This window comes from Amblyomma mixtum, chromosome 9 (assembly GCF_055824585.1).
Source record: "Amblyomma mixtum isolate Tamu chromosome 9, ASM5582458v1, whole genome shotgun sequence".
In the NCBI taxonomy this organism is placed as follows: Eukaryota; Metazoa; Arthropoda; class Arachnida; order Ixodida; family Ixodidae; genus Amblyomma; species Amblyomma mixtum.
The window spans coordinates 112,101,350-112,124,764 of NC_143020.1; the positions used below are offsets into that span (position 1 = coordinate 112,101,350).

Sequence of the window (23,415 nt, forward strand, 5' to 3'; positions counted from 1 at the left end):
CCGAACGGCACCTTTCCAGCGCTCTGGACAAGTGTGATCGAATCTGTACAGTATGAATCGATATGAAGGGAGTCACTTTAGGCCTAACCTACCCTGATAAAGTGTCCTACCACAATTCATACCTTCAAGGAGGTTAAGCAAAATACTGCATAAGCATAGCTGGCTGCTTGGATCGTTGATCTCTTGTTGCCACTTTTTTTTGTGGAGAGTGAGCTGTGGTAACACCAGGAAAAATTTATTGAATAAGCTCGTTCAACCAGTGTGAAAAATGATGAGCTTCATTGGTGATCAGTGAGAGAGTGGCCAATTGACGCTGACTGTACGCTGCTTCTCTGGGCTCTGCAGTTGCGTTCAAAAGGGTTCAACCACTCATTGATTCGGTTGACAGATTCAGTCAGCGGACAGAAACCACTAATGTGGAGAGTTGTTCCCATTGGGCTGTGCTTATCAGTGTGCCCTATCAATGGGCTTATCAGTGATGTGCGCTGCCGCCGCGGTGGCTCAGTGGTTATGGTGCTCGGCTGCTGACCCGAAAGACGCGGGTTCGATCCCGGCCGCGGCGGCTGGAATTTCTTTCGGGGAGATATTCTAGAGGCCCGTGTACTGTGCGATGTCAGTGCACGTCAAAGAACCCCAGGTGGTCGAAATTTCCGGAGCCCTCCACTACGGCGTCTCTCATAGCCTTAGTCGCTTTGGGACGTTAAACCCCACAAACCAAACCAAACCAGTGATGTGCGCTCATGCAATGCTCGCATTGCAGCTCTGGGCCCTGCTGCACTTTATCATGCCGACGCTGTTCGACTCGCACGAGGAGTTCAACGAGTGGTTCTCGCGGGACATCGAGAGCCACGCCGAGAACAAGTCGACCATCGACGAGAAGCACCTGTCGCGGCTGCACATGATCCTCAAGCCCTTCATGCTGCGCCGCATCAAGAAGGACGTCGAGAACGAGCTCTCCGACAAGGTAGTCCGACAGACGACACTCGTACCGTGTCTCTCTGTTACGGTTAGTTCTCAAGTAGGAGGAACACCTGCCGTTAGTTGTACTTGGCGACAGCTTTCTTTGGCAATGAAGATGAAGATACAGGAGCAGAGCCTCTATAAGTGCCACTTCGCTGTTAGTTTGGCAGCAAGACAGCCACCTCGCACGCTACTCAGTTCCTTCGCTGGTTGCTGGAGCAGGTGGCGCCATCTATGAAAGTGTATTAGAACTGGATGCACCTAACAGCCTGTTATAAGGGAGTAATTACTCATTGGCATCCACCCGAGCGCAGCCATACGGCTACAAAGGAAAGCTATACAGCTTTCTCAGAAACTTCGTAGTTAAAGAAAAATTCGTCCTGGTCCGGGGTTCGAACCCAGGACCACCGCTTCACCGGAGCAGTCGCTCTACCAACTGAGCTAACCAGAACGGCAAGCTTATGGTAGGACGAGAGCGAATTGATCAGTAACTCGAGTTATTGATCAATTCGCTCTCGTCCTACCATAAGCTTGCCGTCCTGGTTAGCTCAATTGGTAGAGCGACTGCTCCGGTGTAGCGGTGGTCCTGGGTTCGAACCCCGGACCAGGACAAATTTTTCTTTAACTACGAAGTTTCTGAGAAAGCTGTATAGCTTTCCTTTGTAGCCGTATGGCTGCACTCGGGTGGATGCCAATGAGTAATTACTCCCTTATTACAAATCTACTCCACCTTGGGGGATTCCCCTAAACATTTGACTTAACAGCCTGTTGCAGTCAAAAGAGATTCCTTTTTCTGTGACCATCCAACACTTAAAACTTATAACATACATTTATGCTAGAAACATGTCTTAAATAATGACTATTGAAGCTATGCTTTGTTTTAAGAGAAAACTAATAGCTCCTACCGCGGTCTGTTTTCTTTGCGTAGGAAAAGAGGGTGTCTTTTGGCTCCCTAACTTTGGGTGCATTGCCAAGAAATGTTGTTATGGAGTATAGTGATGAGCTTGGTCATGCCTATGTTTTATGTTTGTTGAGCATTGTGCCCTTTGACGGCAGAGAGTGATGTAAGTGTAAAAACCAATCAGTTTAGTTAATGTGACATGTGAGACTAATGCACCTGTTCAAAGGGCAAAGCAGGTCACTAGCATGAGATAGAAGAAAGTGTGATGGAGATTGGAGCTCTGAATTGAACTGCCTGGAAGCGAGCGACACAAGATGGAGCGACGTCGTTCCAACCCTTTTCAGATCGAGGTCCAGGTGTACTGCTGGCTGGCGCAGCGACAGAAGGCCCTCTACCAGGGGCTTCGCAACAAGATCTCCATCGAGGACCTGATGCAGTCGTCGGGCGCTGCCTCCTCGCAGGCACAGTCAGCCACCTCCAGCCTCATGAACCTCGTCATGCAGTTCCGAAAGGTCGGTCTCACATTTGGGGAGCAGTTTTTGATGTGTGGAAGAATGGGTTGCCACTGTGCTGTCTGCTTCCATGAATTTGGCGGTTTTGTTAATTGAAGTTGCTTAATTGTTTCTTTCTCTTTAAATTAGCAATCAGAAGTCCAACTCCGTGCTTTTACAGAGAAAAAAAAAAAAGCTTGGCATTTTGACCTTAAAGGTGCACTGAAGAGGATTCTGAACATGTCTTTTTTCTGTGGGAACTCGATCCACACGTTCCTAGCATTCTTAGAAACAGTGACTTATTGCCCTGTGTGGCTGATTTCCCCAATTAAAACGAATTAACGTCCGGCTCCCGCCCTTTTTTTTTTTTATTCTGCCTCGTACGGTGGGCGGAGTCGACCAATGCGGGAGCGCCTTTCAGCCAGCTCCGTGGAGGCTTTGCTTTCGCTTCATTTTGTTTTTTAGGTTTCCGCGAATAAATAGTTTCATTCGTAGATAATATAGCCGCAAAATAAGCCCGAAGAAATAAAAATACGCGCGGACTATTTGCTACTACGGACTACTACGTATTACTCCGCCGATGGCAGAGCGGCAAGCTGCCATGGGACTGGGTGAAAGGCACTCCACGCGATGGTCGACTCCGCCCACCGTACGAGGCAGAATTTTAAAAAAAAAGGCGGGAGCCGGACGTTAATTCGATTTAATTGGGGAAATCGGCCACACAGGGCAGTAAATCGCAGTTTCTAAGAAAGCTCGGAACGTGTAGATCGAGTTCCCGCGGCAAAAAGACAAGTTCAAATTCCTCTTCAGGGCACCTTTAAGAGTTTTGGATGTCATACGATTAGAACTAAGGAGAGTTGCCATCAGGTAGACTTAAACAAGACCTTGAGATGGACAAGAAAAAAAAAGTATGGTGCTATTTGTGAAAAGGGCATAAAGTGTCAGTATGCTGAAGTTTTTTTTTTTTGCTCACTTTTTTTTATTTTGAGGACAATGTCAAATGCAGGAGGAAGAGTGAAATGAACAGTGGGAGGAATTGACTACACTTTGTGCAGATTCACTAGCAAAGAAGTCATTTTGTTGTTTTCAACTTTAAACTCAAAGTTCATGTCATCTTAAAGTGAGTGTGTCTTCAGTCTCTCGCCTGGCTGGCATCGACGCAGTGGGACGATTAGCTAGCTTCGATCCAACTAGGCACTGAGGCACTGATCTGTACAGCGCTTAAAGGGACACTGAGGAGAGCTCTACCAATATTTTTTTTTACAGCAAAATCGGATAGTTTGGCATTTCATGGCTTTGTTGGCACTTGGCCGGCAGCGAAAGAAGCATTTATTTCTAAGAAATTTGGATTTGAAGTTGACAAAGTTTTTCCCGCCGCTCTGATTCAAACTTGGGATTCTCTTATGACGACACAGGACTAAGTGACGTGAAACATGACGTGCACATGACGTAATGCAGACTCCGTGATTTCTGGCCTCCAGCAGTGCGGCCTAGCAGCAGCCGAAAACAAAGCTACCGCCGGCCGCACGTTGAAGGCATCTATCAGCTATTGCGGTCGTCGCTACTGACGCTTCGTTTATGTTTGCACCGGCGTTTTGCCAGCGCTACGAAGGATCCCGCTCTTGAAGTCGTCAATGAAGTTCTCGCAAATAGACACCTTTAGCATACCATGTACCTTGTTACTGTTAGCGGAATACCGGGAGCCCGCCTACCGCCAGTGAGCACGCACTGATTGGTTCCGATGCTGCAGGCGCGGGCGTAGCTGTCGGGTACGTGGCACCATCTGGCGACGTCAAGGAGATTTGCGCGTGCATTGACTGCACCTCAGTGATTCGTGGCTTCTCGTGTCCTAGTGTTGCTAGAACCATTGGTTCTAGCAACATTGTTTTGTCCTATGACGTCATCACGCTTGTACTTGTGAGTTTGGCCTGTGGCGGCGATACCTGTATTTTGGTTCTTGCTCTTTTCTACGTTACAAGAGCTTTGTTGTCAGTATGAGTGGCGTTTTTGTAATCAGGAGCTGGTATTCTGTCGATACAAGCCAACTTCAATTTCTCCTCAGTGTCCCTTTAATATTGTACTTGCTGGCAGTAAAAGGTTTCTCTCTGGGTCCATCCAGGTCTGCAACCACCCGGACCTGTTTGAGAGGAGGGAGGTCCGTTCGCCGTTCCACATGAAGGGGTCCACGTTCGAGCTGTCCCGCTTCCTCTTCTCCCAAGGTCAGTCACTCCGCCCTCACTAGTGATTGCTTTCTCTGCATCGCTCCACATTCAGCAGGCACATTTGTGGGGAAAGTAGAACTGTATTCAACCCCATTGAGCTTTAGTTCGTTACATAATCACTGCCAGCAATCTTTTATGGGGATAAAAACTTTGATGGGAATGAAAATGTTTAAAACTAGAGTAATGTAATGACAGTGGAGTGAGCTGTGGTAGCATTGAGAGGCAGAAAGAAGCCAGCATGGGTTGGAAAACGGGTGTGAGTTATTATGCAGTAGCCGATAAGAGAAAGTGGACTTTGCTGGAGCAGGTGTTGTGCAAATCAGATAATCTGTTAGAGTTCATCTTTTTTAGGGAAAGAAAATGCAGCTGCGTGTGGCCGAAGGGCTGATGGTTAGGTGTAGTTAAAAAAGATTGGCTCTGTTAGAGGAGAATGAAAATTTAGCGGCAGGTGGCGGAAGGGCTTATGGGGAGATGGAGTTAGGTTTGGTTTATGGGGTTTAACGTCCCAAAGCGACTAAGGCTATGAGAGACGCCGTAGTGGAGGGCTCCGGAAATTTCGACCACCTGTGGTTCTTTAACATGCACTGACATCGCACAGTACACGGGCCTCTAGAATTTTGCCTCCAAAGAAATTCTAGCTGCCGCGGCCGGGGTCGAACCCGCGTCTTTTGGGTCAGCAGCCGAGCACCATAACCACTGAGCCACCGCGGTGGCTAGATGGAGTTAAATGAGATCGTTGTGTGGGGCCTTTCTTCTATGAAGGGTGGGACAATGAACCTGATTGAGTAAAATTTTACTACATGGTTAGTGTACCTCTTTTGGCGACACGTTTTGTTTGATATTCAGCGGCTGAGTCTAAAGTCGTGGGATCAAATCACAGCCATGGTAGCCATGTTTCGATGGAGGAAAAATGATGGACTCCCATGGACTGCGTGATGTCAGTCTACATTAGAGATGCACTGGTGGCTGAAGTTAATCATCGCCTTAGTGGCACTTTGAGGCTTGAGGCAGTTGACTCGCAACATATAGTTAGTGTAGTTAATCAATGGCCTCTCTTATTGTCAGTTAGCCACACTGGCAGTTGGTATCGTGGCTGTCCACTGCAGGGAGTTATGCTCACTCGCGAGAGAAGCCCAGAGCAATCTTTGTGTGGTTGCGTGACAGTTTGTGCTGTGTGTTTCTGCTCAGGTGTCCTGAGTGGGTGGAACGACCACCACAGCCGGTGGCCCAACATTTTCCACCCGAGCCACGTGCACCACTCCATCTTCAAGCAGGGTGAGTGTGCTGCAGTGAAGTGCTCTGTCCTTTTTGTAGCGTCTGTGGACTGCATCAGATTGGAAAGACTGCATATTGTGCCATTTTTCCAGTGGATGGTCGGCCCGCGAGCAGCTTCTCCTTCTGCCGATTCGTGGGTCTCTCGCCTGCAGAGCTTGCCAAGATCATGCTGTGTGGTCTGCTGGAAAGGTGCGCTATCTTTTGTGCGTCTTTTTTGGGGTGGAGTGGTTCTGGTTTACTTTAATTCACGCGTAGGGCTTGTCAGCATCAGGGGGATTGTTAAGAAGGCTCCGCTTGATTCAGGCTCTGCATAATTTGAACAAGCTTTCTGTCCCCCATGAATTAAAATTATCAAGAGTTGAGTATACTTGTCTATTGTTATTGCTTTGTATTTGTGCACATATGTAGACAGAAAAGAAGACTTGCCATAGTGAGCCTGTCTATTACTGCTCTGATAAATGGGAAGAAATGTTAATTGAGAAGGCTTTGTTGCCTAAAATAATGCCAGTTGTATCTGTATGCGGTAGGCTGTTAAACAAGAAGCTGAGATTTGCAGCGGTGGATGTCATTTCTTTTTTATTTTACTGAAAAATGCAAAAATGTTGCTGTTTAAAAGCCATCTTGAACACCAACGCAACAGAAGTTTGTGTCATCTACACTGGTTCTAGCTACAAAATGTAGTGTTTCATGACGGCTGCATGCTTGCCGCAGTATGATATCTGTCTGTAGCTTAGCCACCAATTTAGCCCTTTTGTTCCATCGAAACTGCTTTTGATGATGGAATGTGAAGCAATTAGCTTTTCATATGGCTTCTTATCTAGCTACCTGTCCCCCGTGTGTAATCCATGTCTAAACTACATTCTATCCATATTCTGTTCATGGCACAGGGCTCATTTTGTGCTTGCACTGGCTCTCGCTTTCTTGGTGCATAATTAGTACCATCGATGTGACTTGCATTGGCAGAAACTTAGTCAATACTTTAATTCGCACTACTCTGTGCACTTTGTGTGTAGTTTTTCTGTTGCAAATGTATAATAGCAACAGAGCAGTTGACCAGTGTAGCAGCAGCAAACACCGCCTTGCCATCACCGCCAAGTGCAAAATGGGGCTGTAGTACATGATCCAGTCTGGAAAATATTCCGCTCGTTCGCCCGTTGCAGGTTAGTTCAGAGTTTAACAGTGCTGCATATCTGACCACTAGCACTCTTGCCGTCTGTCAGGGCACTGTAATTGGATCAAGGGAAGCATGTGCATGCTGTAGTGCTGTTGTTAGTAAACGAAACTCCACCAAATGCATTTCGGTATTGACTGTGCTCAATGACGACTGGCAGGTTCCTGGCCATTGTGAAGGAGCTGAGGGAGGCCCAGAGGAGGCACCACTCCTACGTCTGGCACAGGGGAGAGGAGGAAAGGGGATCCTCAAGGTGAGGAGGGCATCTCCACCAACTGGGCACAGATAACTGGACAATTGCCAGCAGCAGATCAGATAGTGGGAAGAAGCTGCAGTTGACAGTGTGTGGAAAACAATATCAGCAAGGTGCGAAACTCTGCAGAAAAGGGGCATAATTGACCATGTTCAGCACCTGTGCATAGTTAATTCTAGCGCCTGCAGGTGGTATGGCACTCTGCAAACTTCCAGTGAAATCGATGCCAAGTTTTGAAATGCGGGAGAGGGGGAGTCCAAAGTTTTTAAACTGGCATAATTGAGACCTCTGTCTGTCCAGCCATTGGTGAGGGACCACGACTGGTTTCGCAACCTCTTCTACGTCAAAAACTGGAAAATACAGATGCCGACAAAGAAAAACAAAGTTTAAAAACATCTTGTTTTTAATTTCCTTTATATCTTGGTTGGCGTCCGTATTTTTTACATTTTGATATTCACTAGAACATCGCTAAATCAAAGCCTCTGGGACCACGTAAAATATTCTAATTAAATGGATTTTCAAATTGCCCAAATTGAAGCAGAGCATTTGCTCCGAAACTGTGGACCCATCAAGTGCCGTTTGTATGTTGTGCAGTGAAGCCTCCTCATAAGTGATCTCAGAAGAACCAGCGCAAAACGACAACGGACAAGAATGAAGGAGGATGACATGGACATCAGCACTTCTGTCCGTGTAATCCTCCTTCATTCTTGTCCGTTGTTCTTTTTGTGCTGCATGGTTCTTCTGAGATCATGGCTTACCAACTAGCCCAACAATAAGTGTCGCTCTCAAGTGATGCATCCGCTTGTGGGAAGTCCGCCACTACTGCATTGAACCGTGAAGGATGCGGGGGGGGGTCTTTACCATTTTGGAGCAGTTCAGCTTTGATGCTCCCCATAACGTGCATGCTGTAAAGCATTGATGGGAATGTGCAAAATAGTCGCTCTCGCACTGTTCTCTTCCGGAAAACAGGCGACTGTTGCTCAGTTTTCCACCCGATAAATTTACATAGATGCAAGCGGTTCTTGTCAGTTTTTTGGGGTCGTTCATTAACTCAAACGTTTTCCCCAGTCCATTAAACTTACAATTAACGAGCTTTTTACTGTACACTCAATTTAGCCTCACTGTCCTTTGAACTTGTGGTCCTTTGACTTTCGTTCCTGTTTTTCTTATCTTTGAAAATTTTTCTATTTCGTAAAAACAGGAGTGCTCAGCAGAGTCTGTCGTCACCCCAAGACCTGCTGGTGTGCCGGCACGCGGCGACGAGCGCCGCCTCCTTGGCGCAGGGTGGTCCGCTGAGCCGGCTGGTGTTTGCCACCGACCGGCGCTGCTACGGCTTTGCCGACCACCGCATACACGCCATGGCGGAGACGACGGCCCACCGGGAGATGCGGCGCCACAAGCTGCGCAACCCGCGCCACTCTCACTCTCACCACCACCACCATCACCACCACCACCACCATCACCACCACCCGCCGGCCACCCCGCATGGTGACGGGACACCACCCGCTGGTGGAAGCTCGGCAGAGGCCGGAGCTACTACACCCGGCTCACCTCTGGTGCAGTCTCACACGGCACCTACAGTGAGTGCGGATTCCCAGGCCAAGGTGTGTGTGTGTGTGGCTGCTGGGCATTGTTTGCACGAAGGTGTCTCTATTGCACTGATAGCCGAACCGCATGGTCCCCTTGGTCGTGCCTTTTGGGTCCCCTAATCATCGAAATCTTTAAGCAAGCGTAACCCTTATCTTTCCTTTATGCGTTATTTTGGGGATAATCATAGTGTTACATTAGGCGGTGCATGCACTGATATGCACATAAGGAAGGAAGAAGAAGAAGCTCGTGAGTTTTTGGAGAAGACGACGGTCGAGCAGCGTTGGCTGGTGCCCACAGTAAACGCCTGTCGTTTGAAAGCCCTGTCTTCCGTGTCCGCTCTCTGCAGTCCCAAGCGGAACTACCCCGTAACAATATTGTAACTGGTTATAGCTGTCGTTCTGCCAGACAGCTAGTGACTGTTATTTACTGCTTTTTTTTAAGGCTGTTTTAACATGAGCCGCCGCGGTGGCTTAGTGGTTATGGTGCTGGGCTGCTAACTCAAAAGACGAGAGTTCGAACCCGGCCGCGGCAGTCGAATTTCGATGGAGGCGAAATTGTAGAGGCCCGTGTGTACTGTGCGATGTCAGTGCACGTTGAAGAACCCCAGGTGGTCGAAATTTCTGGAGCCCTCCACTACGGCGTCCCTCATAGCCTGAGACGCTACCTTAAATTCCTATAAACCAAACCTTTTTACGTGTATGTTAGGCAGACAGGAACAGAAAACAAGACATGCAGTGTTCCTTGAGGCTTTTTGGAAGCTGTTCGGGTTCATCAAGATTAAAAAGCTTAAGAACCCCTGGCGCAGATTAAGCTTCTCAGACTGGGTTCTCAGGGGTCGTAAAGATTGAGAACTCCTGGCAAAGGCATCTGCACGGTGGCACGATGCAAGAGGGCACAGTGCAACAGCTCTCACTGGGTTCTCACTGAGTTCTCACATTGCACAGCATTGCATAAATGCTTGTCAGCATTTTTTTTTTTTACTGAATTGAATTTTGTGAGATTTTTGTCCAACTCTTGTGTGTAATCTAAAGTTTCGTTTTATGTGCCGCTCGAGGCGTAGTAAATGCAGTAAACTGCTGTTGAGACAAACTCAGTTAAGAGGAATTCTTGGATAAGATGAGCAGTGCGAGACCATTTGGTTGGTTTCCCATAGAAGAGAATGTAAAAAAGAAAAAAAGCATCCGCGTAAGACGAACTCTGTACAGCGAAACACTGTTCATCCTTTCCGATGGTTCCTTGCGTGCCTTCTCAATGATGCGTAGTTGTGCCATGCTGGTATGTAAGCAATGCCAAGTCTTTGGAATGAAACTTAAAACACTAAGTTCCCAGGGCACAACTCTACACACACGCACGCACGCACGCACGCACACACACACACACACACACACACACACACACACACACACACACACAAAGAAGTCAAATTTGTGAGTTTTAAAACTTGAGAGCAAACTTAAATGAGAGGCAGGTAGGGTGAATGCTCATTACAATTGTCGGCTAGTCTGCTAGAAGCGAGCCAAGTCTGCCACTTTGGTTGAGAAAGTCTGCGATAATTGGGGAACTGAACGTCAGTGCAAAGGGCGAAAAGGAATATTTGCTTCAAGTATATAAATAATTGTGTTCCTGCAGTTTGCTGCCTGTGAAGGGAAGAGAAAAGCAGGATTGGCTGTAAGCCAACCAATTGTCTCTTCTCACTGTTTTGCTGTTAGCTGCTGTGGCAAACCCTTACGAGAAGGTGTGCTAGCTTTCAACAATGTGAGAAAACAGATTTACCGTTGTCTGCTGTTTTCTCTTTGAAGAAGAGGCTGAACACTGCTCTCGCTTTACTGTGGTACGCTGTGTTGAGGAAGGTTTTCAACAGCAGTGAAACCCATTTCGTCTCTCTCGTTTCAGAAGCCATCGCACCCACCACCAGCGAGTCCCCCGCCACTGCCAGAGTTCCCACACCGGCAAAGACCGGTACAGGTTCGAGAGTGCATCCCAGCAGACATGCCCCGGTTTCTGGTATCCTGCCTGGCACCACGGGTAAGTGTGTGCGAGTACATGTTCTGACTGAAAAATGCCATATGCTTCTCTGTTTAACAAAAGGCACAGTGCATTTTACTGTAAGATAGGTAATAGTGCTCTGACCAGTCGAGTCACATTGTGCAACTGTGCTTTCAGCTCTGAACTCAATGTGGCTGCTTCTGTCTGTTTTTGCATGACATTTTTTTCCAGCTTAGACTTGCTCATTGAAGTGTCAAATTGACCAACGGAATTTTGTCATTAGTGTTGGTTATTATAACTATACCTAGAAATGCTGAAGAAGTGCCGAGGCTATAAAACGTGCTGTTACGGAACGCTTCAGATCAATTCAAGCAATGTGAGGTTCTTAACGTGCACTGAAACCTTGGTACCGTTGACTCTCGGTGGTTTGAACTCAAAAGGAGACCAACCGGACATCTGTTTTAAAATACGTGGAGCTTTGAATAAGCACAGCCTTTTTGTTGCAAATGACGGTGTAAGTTAAATTCGGTCAGGACAAGATCTTTTCGTTTCCAATGTGATTATGCTGTGCATCCTGATCTGCCGTTGTTCAGTAAACCCTGCTCTTGTTATCACAACCGCCACGGTGGCTCAATGGTTATAGCACTTGGCTGCTGACCCGAAAGATGCGGGTTCCATCCCGGCCGCGGCGGTTAAATATCGATGGAGGCGAAATTCCAGAGGCCTGTGTACTGTGCGATGTCAGTGCACGTTACAGAACCCCAGATGGTCGAAATTTCCGGAGCCCTTCACTACGGCGTCCCTCATAGCCTGAGTTTTTTTGGGATGTGAAACCCCCTTAAACCTAAACTCTGCCCTTGTCGTCACACCCTGGCCCCACAGGTGACAGCGGAGCCCAGGCGTCTGGAGAGCCTGTCGAGCCGTGCCCTGTGGTGGTGGCGAGGCGTGCAGGCCTGTGGGAGCGCCGATGCCCAGCGATGGTGGCGCACGGGGTCAACGAGCCTGGAGCCCCCGTTGCCAGGGTTTGAACCCCGGGATCCACCAAAAGGGGGCATCGGATCGGCCAGGCCTCTCCATGGGTGGTCGCACGTATCAATACCAGGTGAGGGTCCGCTTGCTACCACCACTTCACTAGTTTAGCAATGCTTTTGCACCCATTGCTGTTGGTTTACAGACCACATCTTGTGCAAAGGTTGTAGAGTAATTATTGAAGAAAGCTATCTGGCTTGAACAGGGGTTGAACCTTTTTGTTGATTCAAGTATGTCAAAGTCTCCTTTTCGGAGTATTTTGTGAGGGGGGACGTACATGAGCATACATGAGTTCTCCAGCCTCCCTGCAGTTGGTGCCTATGAGTCGCATTGTGTGCGGATGAAAGCTTTTTTTCCGTTTTTGCTATCCAAATTACACCTCATATTATATGCAGGTCAGTAGGGTCAGTATTATACGGGGGTTTTTATGGTAAGCCTTCTGATGTAGCCATGGTTGCCTTATCAAGCTCGCCGCGGCGGTTGAATTTCTTTGGAGGAGAAATTCTAGAGGCCCGTGTGCTCTGTGATGTCAGTGCATGTTTACAGAACCCCAGGTGGTCGAAATTATCCGGAGCCCTTCACTACGGCATCTCTCGTAGCCTTAGTCGCTTTGGGATGTTAAACCCCCATAAACCAAACCAAACCTTATCAAGCTCGCATTCCCAAAGCAGGCGCGCTTTTCTTCGTCGACAGTGTACCGTATGGTACGGTACCACTACATGGGGCTCCTTTTGAGTGCCTGGTTTGCGTTACAGAGTTCGCTGTGCGAAATAACGTTTAAGAGATGCTTGAGTTTTTGCAGTGGTACGCTGAAAATTTCGCTGCTTTCTGGAAAAACTTGCAAAGTGGGTTCATTAAGGGAGTAAATGCAGTACCTTCTGCAGTAAATTAGTGTAATAAGCTTGTCAACTTCTTTTTTTTTTCTTTCTGAAATAGTGTTGCCAGAAGGGGCTTCTCATAGTTGCTGCACTGGCCACTGACTTCCATTTGTCGTGTCCTCAAGCTTGGGGTGCTGTCTGGCCAAACTTCGTTGACGTTCCCCCTCTTTGGTCATTACCGTATAAACGCGTGTAAGGGCCGCACTTTTTTTTCGAGATTCGGGGGCCAATTTTTGGGGTGCGGCCCATACACGCGACGTACGAAAAAAAAAAACTTTTTTTAAAGCAAAAACACACCAGTCAGGGAACGAGCGGCATTTATTTTACATTCAATCGTCACTCGCGAAGTATTTCGACTCTGAGCTGGTGCTGTGCCCTGGTGCACGCTCATCCCAAAGAAGCCGCGCAGCATGTCCGCCGTCAACGCGTAGCCATTGCTCTGCATTTCCATCACATAGCAGAGCAGCTCTTCTTACAGTTCGGGAAACTCGCACGGCTCACCTCGGAAAGAGCGCTTTTTGCAGCTTGTGTTACTCAATGCACCCTTTTGATAGCACGATCATCGGACGCACTTCTCGACCACGTCGAATTCCCTGTCCGTCGCACGCTTGCCGCGTTCGAGAGCTAACTCCCAGCCATGTAGCTGATAACGTGCTTGCCCATTGTGCTAAAACTACATTACTAGGCGGCAGCATGCGAAAGCCACAACTACGGAGAACGCGCTAACACGCCATAAAAGGCTGGAGCTGGCGATACTGATGCCGATGTAGATAGCGGGAAGACACGGAAGGGGGGGGGAAGGAGGGGGAAGGGGGAGGGGGAATGACGATGATGATGATGGCTGCGGCCTCGTGCGCCATCCATGGACGGTTTTTGGAAGCTCTTGTGCGCGCTCTTGGCCTCTACGATCAAGCGCTCCACGATCAAGCGCGCCGTTGTTCGCAGCCGGAGCCGATCGCGGAGGCCACGGCGCGTGCATTTAGAAGGCTATACCCGCCTGGGTCATGGAAAGTTCGGGTGCGGCCCTTACACTGATTTATTTTTTTTTTTAACATTTCCTTCGGGAAAACGGGGTGCGGCCCATACACGCGTTTATACGGTATTCGCCTGTGCAGACAAGGAGACCCTGGTGACGGACTCTGGGAAGCTGCAGGTGTTGGACCAGCTGCTGAGGAAGCTCAAGGCCGGGGGCCACCGGGTGCTCATCTACTCACAGATGACGCGCATGATCGACCTGCTCGAGGCAAGTCCCCTGCACCTGCCACCTCCTGTCTTTGTGTGGACTTGCCTGTTGTTCAGTCTGTACGCTTCCTGAAGGTCGCATGTCAAGGACACAGTGCGGTTCGCATATCGACTCCTTTATCTCAGCAGTCCCCAAAGTGAATTCTGCGGAGCCTTTTTGATCCACGGACTGCTCTCTCAGTTCATTGAGCAGCTGAAGTCATGCATGCGTCACCTTTTCTTTGCCCATTTTATTTTAGGACTAATCCTGTGGTAATTGCTTCTAGCTGACTGATTCCCTATATAACCAGTCGTTATGATTTGAACTGGGGCATCCTTTGTGGGACCGTGTGTCTGCGAACCGCGAAGCCACACCGGGCTCTCCAGCATATTTTTGAAAGCCGCTCAGGGCTAAACTCAGAGCTTCGTGCCGTGCCTTGTGAAAAATATGCACAGTGCTTTGGGAATGGCTGAACTCTAATATGTGAGGAATTTCAGCAAACATTACCAGTAAATATAGAAACAGTGAGTCTAACTTCTGACATCTGCCATCTACATTCTCTTCTCTGCCTAGTACTGTGAACTCTCAAATTTTTGCTTGCTTAATTGTAACAATCAGTTCATTCAAACTGACAGGTTGGTCTTGTCTGCGGCAAATGTGTACTGAGAGCTTATTTTAAATGTGAACTCTGTGTAATTCAAACAAGTTCCAGCTCTCAGACTTGAATTACTGAACTACCGCATAAACGCGTGTAAGGGCCGCACTTTTTTTTCTTCCAAATTCGAGGGCCAATTTTCGGGGTGCGGCTCATACACACAATCTGCGAAAAAAAATTCAAGTAAAAACACACCAATCAGGGAATGAGTGACATTTATTCTACATTCAGTTGTCACTCGCGGAGTATTTCAACTTTGAGCTGGTGCTGTGCTTTGGTGCACGCTATGTCCGCTGTCAAACGCCTAGCTGTTGTTCTGCACTTCCCTCACATAGCAGAGCAGCTGTGCCTCCAGTTCGGGAAACTCGCACGGCTTGCCTCGGAAAGCGCGCTTTTTGCAGCTTGTGTTTCTCTTCTGGTTGCACCATCATCGGACGCACTTCTCGGCCATGTCGAATTTCCTGCCCCCGCCCCGCACGCTTGCCGTGTTCGAGAGCTAACTTCCAGCCGCCTAGCTCTTAAAGTGCTTGCCCATCGTGCAAAAACTTCAACGCTCAGCGGCACCGCCACAACTACTACGGTGAACGCACAGCGCAACACGCCCGAAAAGGCAAGAGCTGGAGATACTCATGCCGATGTGGATAGCGGGAGGTCGCGGCGGAGAAAAAAGTTGACGATGATGGTGATGACCGTACTCTGGTGCCATCCATGAATGGCACTTGGAAGCTCCTGTGCGCGTGTGTGTCCTCCGCGACCAAGCGCACCATTGCATGCAGCCCGAGCTGATCGCGGAGGCCACGGCGCGTGCATTTAGAAGGTTATTCTCACCCGTGTCATGGAAGGTTCGGGTGTGGCCCATACACGGGTGCCGCCCATACACGGGTGTGGCCCTTACACGGGTGCGGCCCTTACACGGGTGCGGCCCTTACACGGGTGCGGCCCATACACGGGTGCGGCCCTTACATTGGGTGCGGCCTTTACACGGGTTTATACAGTATTCATTGTGGTGTCTGTCATGTATCCTAACATTGTTTGATGTCTGCACCATGGGCTTGGTGAGCTATGCTCGGTCAAACCATTGCTACATCACCACCTTTTGTGTTGAAGTCAGCTTTGTTTCTTTCTTTACAATGAAGGCAAGTACCCAGATAACATCTCTGACTATCTGGTATCTGACTGTATTGAGATGCCGTTCGGACTTTTTCAGAGCCTCTCGAGTTTTTGTCATTTATTGCGGATGCAGAATGGGAATTGGTTGGTCAAATGTTTAGGGGAATCCCCCAAGGTGGAGTAAATTTGTAAAAAGGGAGTAATTACTCATTGGCATCCACCCAAGCGCAGCCATACGGCTACAAAGGAAAGCTATACAGCTTTCTCAGAAACTTCGCAGTTAAGGAAAAATTTGTCCTGGTCCGGGGTACGAACCCGTATGGCTGCGCTTGGGTGGATGCCAATGAGTAATTACTCCCTTATTACAGAATGGGAATTGGGTTCTGCGTTGTTTCCAGATTTCTTTTTGTCCATACGGTTGTTTCAAAGTCTCAGGTTCCACTACCATTGGAGGAGTGGAGGTGTGCGTTAAAAAAAAAAAAAAGCGAACGCATTCACATGTGGCCGTCTCTCTCTTTGTGTGCAGGAGTACATGTGGCACAGGAAGCACACGTACATGAGGCTGGACGGTTCCTCCAAGATCTCCGACCGAAGGGACATGGTGGCCGACTTCCAGAACAGGTGATGTTTGTTTTTTTTAAGCATGAAATGCTTTTAGATCCCGTTGTCGGCATTGTGGTGACGTCACGCCGAGACCGAGGGCCAACATCCGGGCACTGAATTCCACTCATCCGGGCTCTGAAACGAGAACATCCGGGCACCGTACAAGACTTACCGAGATTCAACGAGACTCTCTAAGCTTTCCTACGGGACCGGCATACAAGCGCCAGTTGCTCTCCAAACGAGTCACAAAAAATAACTGCTGCCAGTGTCTTCTCAATGTTTATCAAGATATCAGTCGAGCTGTGCATTTGATAATGCACGGAATTATAATTTCCGATTTCTAATAACGCGTGCAAAAAGCACATACATGCGACAATACACTTCGTTGTCATACGTGATCTGGTAGGGGCTTTGAGAGAAGAAGGCCGCTTAGAGAAAGAGGGCGAGAAGGGCTTTCGGCGGAAAACTTTCGCTCCCTCCCCAAGGATGGCGCTGCGGTCCCACACTCACGCATGTAAAGACCGGCCGCTTGGCCTTCAAGCCCTTTCCCCCTCTGGCAGGCAGATGTATACACGCTCGCGGAGTATTCGAACGCGCTGCATATACATTCTTGTCAGGCCTGCGTCTCGTCGTGGCCGCTGACGCTTCTGCATCGTCCTGGATTTCAATGCCGCCATCGTCACAGCTGCTTAAGCCGAGCAATGGAGCCTGTGTTAGGCCCGTAAACATTTCATGATTACTCTACTCTCAGTTACGGGAGAGGCGCAATTTTTTTTTCTACAAGCAGTAGACTACTCATCGGCTCACGCAGTTGTGCAGACTTTGTGCACACCGTTCACATGAAATGGCATTGCAGTAGAATCTCATTAATACACACCCTGTTAATTAGAAAATCCGGATAATTCAAACTGCCGGAACAGTCCCGGCCAATGCCCACGTAAGTCTATGACATTGCACATTCACTAATTGGAACGCTGCAGGTCTTGTACCGGTTACACGCAACGCATGCCTGAAATTGATGACCCCCCCCCCCCCCCCCCCCCCCCCCTCTCGTCTTGCAGGTCGGACATCTTTGTGTTCCTTCTGAGTACCCGAGCTGGTGGTTTGGGCATCAACCTCACCGCAGCAGACACTGTGAGTGGTGCTATTATGTTCTCGCGCTGCGGAAACATAACACTGTGTTCATTCCCTGTTTCTTTTAGTGTTTTGTTGGGTTAATACTGTTATAGTCACTTAGCATTGCTTGCGCTAAGCGACAAAACCGGCGACCGTGTTTTGACCTTTGTGGTTAAGCTTGGCATCCATTGGTGCATCAGGTACTCAGCAATCAGTGGTAACTTGTCATGATGATTCATCACTATGTCTCGTGCTTTTCTGTCTTTGTCTGAAAACCAGTGAGAGGCGTCATCCTCCCTCTCTGAGGCTGTCATACTTGGCCTGCCACTGTAATTGCAGTGTGAAGTCACTTGCAAAGCAGGGTTGTGTTGTAGGCCAATTAGTGATTCATTTGAAGAAAAATGCTTTGGCATGGCAAGACAGAGAAGAAAAACGTAATGTACTCTGTACTCTTGTGTTTTTCCTCTCTCGTCCATGTTGTCTCATTGAAGCACCTGTCTTCATGTGAAAGTGTTTAGCAATTTGGTTTGCTGGGATGAGCAGCTTTAGACGTGTGGAAACATTGACAGAAGCCTTGTCTGTTTTGTTTTGTCGCCTTTCTTTTGTCATTTGTGAGCACTTCTGGGCGTTGAACTAAGAGTACACCTTGCATGTTGGAGGTCATTTCAAGTGTGGGGGTAATACTGTAAAAGCTCGTTAATTCGACCCCAGTTAATTCATAAATCAGGATAGTTTGGGCTTCCAGCTCAGTCTCAGCTAATGCCCATCTAAGACTGTGCTTCGCACGCTTGCTAATTCGGACGCTACAGTCTCACAGCGGTTATTCGAAGGGCTCCGAACGCAGGCTGTGTCCAGGTATGACTGGCGTGGCTGGAGATTGTCGATATGACCTGACTCAAAGCCTGGATTCCATGCTGCATAGCCACTCACGTACTTCTCATGTGTGCACGTTGGCAGATGTGATGACGAGCGGGTGGTCTCGTTTCGGTTTGGTTTTCTGCGAGCTTCGCTTCAGCCAACCTAAACCAACTGAACACCGTTTCGAATGCTGACTGGCACATCACTAGTGGTCTAACCCCCCCCCCACACACACACTTTTTTTTCCTCACCGCTTTGATTCTGTTTCATTCTTCCAGTGTCCTAAACTGAGTGCTCATCGCGTGCCGTTTTCTGTTCATGCGATGAAGCCTCCTCGCACATGACGGTACCGCTAATGATAACTGTGGTGCGGTAGTGGCGGAGCTCCACCACGTTGAATTGTGAAGGATGCGAGAGGCCCTTACGGCTTTGGAGTAGCTCTGCTTTTATGTATCCACACAATAAAGGATTGATGGAGACGTGAAAAGCAGTCACCAGCACGCAGTTCTCATATTAAAATCGGGCTACCGTTGCAGAGTCTTTTACCAAATAAATTTACCGTGCTGCCGGCAGTCCTTGACAGTTTTTTCAGAGGCATTCAATAATTCGAACTTTCAGTTATGTTGACCTTCTTTCCCGGTTCCCTGAAGTTCGACTTAACGAGCTCGTACTGTACCACTGGATCACCTATGCTTCTATGAATGGACTTCTCCCTAGTCACACAATTCTCTTAAGTTCAGTGCAGTCCACGGGTGGTGTGCGTGCAGGTCCTCACTGTTGCTTTCCTAAGAGGATGTGCCCCTTCTGTTCTCTGCAGGTGATCTTCTACGACAGTGACTGGAACCCCACGGTGGACCAGCAGGCCATGGACCGGGCCCACCGGCTGGGCCAGACCAAGCAGGTCACCGTCTACCGGCTGCTCTGCAAGGGCTCCATCGAGGAGCGCATCCTGCAGAGGGCCCGCGAGAAGAGCGAGGTACGATGGGCACCATCTTACTTGAAAGGACGGGGGGTTGGAGGTCATTACCTTCATTTAGTGCAGCCATTTGCATAGAGATGAGTCTTGATTGGGGTTGGCATGGGACAGCATCAAGACATGATGTCTTGTGGTGCTGTCTTACCAGTTGTTATCTGGATTGAGACCTGGCTTGCTGCAGCATATGTAGAATTGCTGTGTGGAATGCAGTTAGTTTAATGAGTAGCATGAAAAGTTCGGTGAGTTGGTATACGTTCGTTTTCGGTGGAAAAAAACAGCGCGAAAGGGACGGAAGACAAAGATAAAGGAAACCACACGGACGAGCGCTGACTCACAACTATTTTTTATTGAGAAAAAACACATTAATAGTTAAATAAATGTTGTACTGTTGTTGTGACTGTTGTACTCTGGGTATGTGCAGGGGTGACGTCAGGTCATGTGGCTTTTTAACTATAAATGTCTGTTTTTTCTCAGTAAAAAATAGTTGTGAGTCAGCGCTCGTCCGTGTGGTTCCCTTCATCTTTGTCTTCCGTCCCTTTCGTGCTGTTTTTTTCACCCAAAATGAAAATAATTTAATGAGGGCAAAGAGAATCACGACAACAATAACCACAGCCTGTGGGAGGCAACCTCAAATTCAACCTCGGCTTTTCTCTGAGCATACAGTGATTTTGATGATGACAGTGATACGCACCACCAGTGAGTGCAGCTTGTATCAGTTGTCAAATTGTCTGCATAGTATGAAAGTATGTTGCTTATTCTCGGCGTGGAAATTAATTTTTTTTCCTTGCTTCGTGTCGTGCATGCAGATCCAGCGCATGGTGATCAGTGGGGGCAACTTCAAGCCCGACACACTCAAGCCCAAGGAGGTGGTCTCGCTGCTCCTGGACGATGCTGAGCTGGAGCGCAAATGTGGGTGGAATGCAGTGTGAATCTGTAGAGTATTGCCATCATAGGGTGCAAAGGCGCTCGCACACGTTTCTGCAGTCGCTATCAGTAAAGTTTCACAGGTTCTTTATCTTCCTCGCACCAGGGGTGCCCCGCCAGAGACGGTTTGTTCACTCGAAGACTGAAGCGTTCCTTCGCACCAGGGGTGCCCCGTCAGAGACGGTCTTGCGATGAGTTGAGATGCAGGGATAAAAAAGGGAATAACTGAAGATTTATATACGAATATTTACAGAATATACAAGTTAGATACAACGGCAAAGAGACAAACAACCAAAAGGCGGAACTGGCTAATACTAGGGGAGGCCCCTACTCGGCGTAGCCGAAGATGCGTAGCATCTCACCTTAGCCCAGAGCCCCGCTTCCGGCTCCGGGGCCCAGTTTTAAAGCCCTAAAGGCCCGGCCCACATTTCGTAGCTTCCAATCATGTTGCGGTCTTGACATCATTGGTTCATCCAGGGCATGGCCAGCTCTGCAGCTTCCGTAAGGTAGAGCACTCTCTCCACCACAAAATAAAAACAAACACAAATAGTCATCCGTGCCAGCATGTGCCAGCACGTGCGCAAATCAGTACTGCGGGGCGGGGTGGACACCCGTACTTCTTGGCGCGTTCCCGAGCGGCCGCGCTCCAAATAGGAGACGCTTCGCTTTGAGCGCCCCCAGCCGCGTTCCGATGACCCCGTGTACACTAACGATCCCTTACATTATCTGTGTTTGATTTGTCCATGACTACATCATTTTGTTGTTCGTCACAATGTATGCCCCCCCCCTTCATGTACTGGTACCCTCCCCATGAGGGATTCTAGGGTAACAGGTATGAACATGCATCTCAGTGGTATCTAGTCATGCAGTTCTGTGTATAAGTGAGTGAATGAATAGGTGGCTGTGTCAGTAAGGTATATGGCGTGCGCATCTTGTCGTAATTGCGAGGGTGTCACACCGCAAATGCTGACTGCTTTCTCGTCCTTTTCTTTGGTGGTGCGCGTGAATGTCCAGTCCGGCAGCGTCAGGAAGAGAGGAAGCAGCTGGAGGACACCCTGGAGAAGCCCAAGGAGCGCAAGAGGCGGAGCGACAAGGGCGAGAAGGTTGGTGTTGCATATCCCACGCATCATAATGACCCAGTCACTTGTGTAGCCTGTTCATCCTCTCAGTTTTGTTCTGTGATAAGATTCATGTGAGTCACCTGGCTTCTGGAAGTTTGATGGGAAGTCTGCAGTTTGCTTTGAACAGGTGCTCAGGCACCCTGCATGTCTTGGCTTCCATTCCTTCGTGTCTGGTATGCATGTGGATTCATGTCGCTTCAATAAATGCCCCAGTTCAGTTAATAGTCATTGGCTGCATTGTGAATTAGTTCTGTATGAGTAATTATGGTACAATTACTCCCAAAATAAAATGTGTAAAGGAAAGGGATGGTTGAGGTATCTGTGGATTTAGCTGCTCAGAGAGCCTAGAAACCACTGCTTGTAATAAGTTCCAGAGAACTCAGTTGGGAAAGCCTGGTTGAAAGCAGTGTTGGCCGTCTATTTTCATTACCCTGCACATTTTTGTTTGTTTTGCTAGCATTTCATTTTGTTTTTATTGTAGAAGTGTGTAACCCCTCCCATTAGTTGCCCTATTCGGCGTCCTGGATGCAAGAAATAAATTACCCTACTGCTTGTCTCGCTCGCTCCTGTAAACCTAGCCAGTTTTTTTGATAACCATTTCCATTCACTGGTAGCTGTCTGGCCTTTACTGTGCAGCCGCCCTAGTTTGCAGGCTTTTCGGATTTGTTTTACAACACGCATGTTTGGAAATGGTTGTTGTGTTCGTCCACATTCCTTGCATGTGATGTGTTTGCATGTTCTTTTCTGTGAGTGATTTCTGTTTTCATGTATTATATCTTGGTAAAGAATCTTGTCTGTATGTATCAGACAGCCAACCGCTGTTATGTGGTCTTGCTTCCGAATGATGCACTGGAAGCTCCATATTGCAGCGAGCAACTCATGTATAGAGGTCGTGGTTACTGTCATCACTATGGGCCAAGTTTAGTTCATAAAAGGAGAGTCACTGCGGTGGCTCAGTGGTTATGGCGCTCACCTGCTGACCCGAAAGACGATCCCAGTTGCGGCGATCAAATTTCAATGGAGGTGAAATTCCAGAGGCCCGTGTGCTGTGCGATGTCAGTGCGCGTTAAAGAGCCCCAGGTGGTCGAAATTTCCGGAGCCCTCCACTACAGCGTCCCTCATAGCCTGAGTCGCTTTGGGACGTTAAACCCCCATAAACCAAACCAGTTCAGGAAAGGGCAAAAACCTCACCCAAAGGCCTGCAGTTATTTCTGCCTTGAGCTGGCTCTGGCCACATTGTCCCTGCAAAGTTCCCACGCTGACCCTCCCTTGTCTGTGCCCTTGCTACCCACTTTGTCAGCATTATGTCACAATGTGCAGAAGTGGCTGGCTGTTGTTTTCATTTTGCGATGCTTGCTGAGCCGGCCTTGTTGCTCTTTCCCCTCTGCCAGCGTGGGCCCCGTAAGAAGAAGCTGGTGGAGCACAACGTGACGACGAGCGCCCCACCGCCAGTGGTGACGGCGCCGACGCCACCCCCGCTGCTGCCATCCTCCCAGCAGGACTCCGAGTCGGTCGTCAGCCTCGACTCGATCCCACCAAGCCCCTACAGCGAGGTGGGTGCAGTTCCAGGCACTGGAAAGGGTGTACCGGACAGAAAGAGTGTGTCCGGCGGAAAGGGTGTATCAGGCAGAAAGGGTGTATCACATAGAAAGGGTGTATTACAGAGAAAAGGTGTATCACGCAGAGACAGTATATCATACAGAAAGACAGAAAGGGTGTATCACAGAGAAAGGTGTATCACACAGAGAGGGTGTGTCACACAGAAAGGGTGTATCACACAGAAAAGATGTGTCACACAGAAAGGGTGTACCATATGGAAAAGGGTATATCACACAGAAAGACAGAAAGGGTGTATCACAGAAAAAGTTGTATCACACAGAGAGGGTGTACCAAACAGAAAAGATGTACCACACAAAAAGGGTGTAGCACACAGAAAGGGTGTATCACACAGAAAGGGTGTATCACTGAAAAAGGTGTATCACAGAGAGAGGGTGTACCACACAGAAAAGATGTACCACACAAAAAAGGGTGTACCACAAAGAAAGGGTGTATCACAGAAAAAGGTGTATCACAA

The 23,415-nt window shown here is 48.5% G+C and overlaps 1 protein-coding gene across 2 annotated transcripts in view; it reads left to right on the plus strand.

The window, feature by feature from the left end:
• The window catches only part of Ino80 (chromatin-remodeling ATPase INO80), a 71,936-nt gene that overhangs the window by 23,891 nt on the left and 24,630 nt on the right, over positions 1-23,415 (plus strand). Inside the window, exons 16-31 of one of the 2 annotated variants that reach the window (XM_089561417.1) lie at positions 761-964; positions 2,206-2,373; positions 4,472-4,571; positions 5,763-5,849; positions 5,942-6,038; positions 7,181-7,273; positions 8,475-8,853; positions 10,757-10,888; positions 11,732-11,951; positions 13,872-13,999; positions 16,270-16,364; positions 17,408-17,480; positions 19,138-19,296; positions 20,103-20,205; positions 21,235-21,323; positions 22,733-22,894. In XM_089561417.1, the coding sequence (XP_089417543.1) occupies positions 761-964; positions 2,206-2,373; positions 4,472-4,571; positions 5,763-5,849; positions 5,942-6,038; positions 7,181-7,273; positions 8,475-8,853; positions 10,757-10,888; positions 11,732-11,951; positions 13,872-13,999; positions 16,270-16,364; positions 17,408-17,480; positions 19,138-19,296; positions 20,103-20,205; positions 21,235-21,323; positions 22,733-22,894 (2,289 nt within the window). Of the gene's footprint in view, positions 1-760; positions 965-2,205; positions 2,374-4,471; positions 4,572-5,762; positions 5,850-5,941; positions 6,039-7,180; positions 7,274-8,474; positions 8,878-10,756; positions 10,889-11,731; positions 11,952-13,871; positions 14,000-16,269; positions 16,365-17,407; positions 17,481-19,137; positions 19,297-20,102; positions 20,206-21,234; positions 21,324-22,732; positions 22,895-23,415 lie in introns of both variants that reach the window. The other variant, XM_089561416.1, reaches the window with a different exon arrangement.